General features: G+C 37.2%; 1 protein-coding gene across 1 annotated transcript; it reads left to right on the top strand.

Annotated features, from left to right (window-relative positions):
• The first annotated feature begins 873 nt into the window (after positions 1 to 873).
• On the top strand, positions 874 to 1,783 carry LOC149251434 (uncharacterized). The gene has a single exon (XM_089453881.1). The coding sequence runs from the start codon at positions 874 to 876 to the stop codon at positions 1,627 to 1,629; it is 756 nt and encodes a 251-aa protein (XP_089310007.1). The 3' UTR covers positions 1,630 to 1,783.
• The last annotated feature ends 292 nt before the right edge of the window (positions 1,784 to 2,075 follow it).

Here is a 2,075-nt window from a genome sequence, read left to right as displayed (position 1 = left end):
TTATGTAAGGTTTAAATATGTTTGGATGTCCTATGAGACTCCATTCCAAACACATAAAATCAAATCTACAACTTCTTGAGATTAAAAGATATTGTTTAGTTTATTATCTAAAATTAGAAAAACACTTTAAATCATACTATAAATTTATTTAAAATTTTGTTAAATTTATACTTTTGAAAAATATATTAATTTAAAATAAATTATTTTTTAAATTTTTTATTAGTAAAATTGGAGTTGTTTTTAATGTGATTTTTTGGAGATTTTGGTGTGGTGCTGGAATCTAAAAAAGAAAAAAAAGGTGAAATTTTAATTTGTGTTATTTAAACTAGTTTTTTTTACTGTATATATAGATTAAGCGCCTTGAAAAACCCCTAAATTACTTCTATCATGCAAAATTAATCCTCAAACTTGTGATTTCAATAATTTTGTGCCAAATTTTAGAAAAATTAAACCAGAAAAATCCACAAACAAAAACTTAAAAAAAAATACTAAAAACAAGAGCAAAATTATTCAAACAAATTAAAATAAATCCGGCCACCTACCTACGTTGACGACGCAACTGCAAATTACCGAGGTAACATGAAAAAATTCGGTGTTGCTGGTGTCTGCCGAGGAAATGGTAACACTACGTACGTAACGTCGCGCACACATCCCACATTGACCGCAAAAATGACAGTTTTTTTATTCCTCAAGTCAAGCCTTCATTTTATCGCTAACAACGCAACGCCACGCCACTCGATTAGGTCGAATGATAACAACAATGATACTTCATTTTCTGAGACACGTTTTAAATTCCCACATCTCCTCTTTGATTCCCTTGACTGGATTCCATTCCTTGAGTGAAGAATCGACATTAATTTCTGTGTTACAGGCATGAAGCAGGAGGCAGATGAGGTGAACAGCAATGAAAAGATAATGAAAACAGGGCTTCAAGGGCGAAGGCCGGCGGCGCTGAAGATCTGCAACGATTCTCACAAAATTCCAGTTACTCAACGCAGGCCACCTGTGATCATATACACACGCTCTCCCGAGGTGATACACACGCAACCCCAGGACTTCTCGAAATTGGTGCAACGCCTCACAGGCTCCACCACCTCCAACCTCCATGAATCACATCGTTCCAGGATGAAGGCTGCAGTCGTTGAAGGCCGATCATCCCATTCCCAGGTAGTTCTCGAACCCTCGACCTCGTTGCCTGATCAGAGCCACCAGGAATTCAGTTCTGAAGATTTTTTTTCACAGGAGAAAAAAGAATCAATGCCTGCAGAGTACACAAATATTAATGACCCAGTCAATATATGTGTGTCAAGTAATCCAGATATTGCTGCATTTCCCAGAGATCAGGAATATTCGGATAATTTTTTGCAGCAGATTGTGTCACCCTTTGGGCTTCATTCCCCTGAGTTTACCCTTAATCCTTCTCTGTCAACGAATTTCTTCCCTATGTCTCTTTCTCCTCGCTGGATATTGAAGTCATCAGATATTTCTCCCGGTTACACATTCCCATTGGAATATTTTAATTCCCCCACCAATGCACCCTTTAACAATATTTTCACCCCTCCCCATGTCAGGCCTCCTACCAGCAACAGCAACGACTTCCACTCAGACCCCTTCGACGGATTCCCCTAAAACAGACACAAGGTTCAAAATATATGTTCAGCACTTAATCATGTAATTTTTCTTAGCTTCGACAACGGTATTGATTATCTGGGTAACCTGTAATTTTGTTTTGTAGATCATAGATCATCGCAATGGGTCCGTTCATGTCATAGATCGTAGGCAATGGGCCTGTTCATGTGGGTAATTTGTGATTTTTTTTTTTTTTTTTGTAGATCGTAGATCATAGGCAATGGGTCTGTTCAATGTGATGTTGTATTAAGTAGTCCACATTAATTTTTATACCCAGTCCTCTATCACAATCCATTGGACTCTGTTAATTTTCAACACAGATGTATAATATTGGCAATTTGAGAGTCTTCAACATTTTTCCAAATTGTAGCTGCGCTTGTTGATAAATTACGCTGAGCCACGTAAAACACCAATTACAAGCAAACAGAGAACTTCAGTGATTGCAT

Source organism: Pinus tabuliformis, chromosome 7 (assembly GCF_031772625.1).
Source record: "Pinus tabuliformis cultivar Carrire ecotype Pingquan chromosome 7, CPIR1, whole genome shotgun sequence".
Lineage (NCBI taxonomy): Eukaryota > Viridiplantae > Streptophyta > Pinopsida > Pinales > Pinaceae > Pinus > Pinus tabuliformis.
This window is presented reverse-complemented; position numbering and strand designations above follow the sequence as displayed.

What these genes read in the sequence shown, in the direction of transcription:
- LOC149251434 (XM_089453881.1), top strand. Translation starts at nt 874, where the DNA reads ATGAAGCAGGAGGCAGATGAGGTGAACAGCAATGAAAAGATAATGAAA.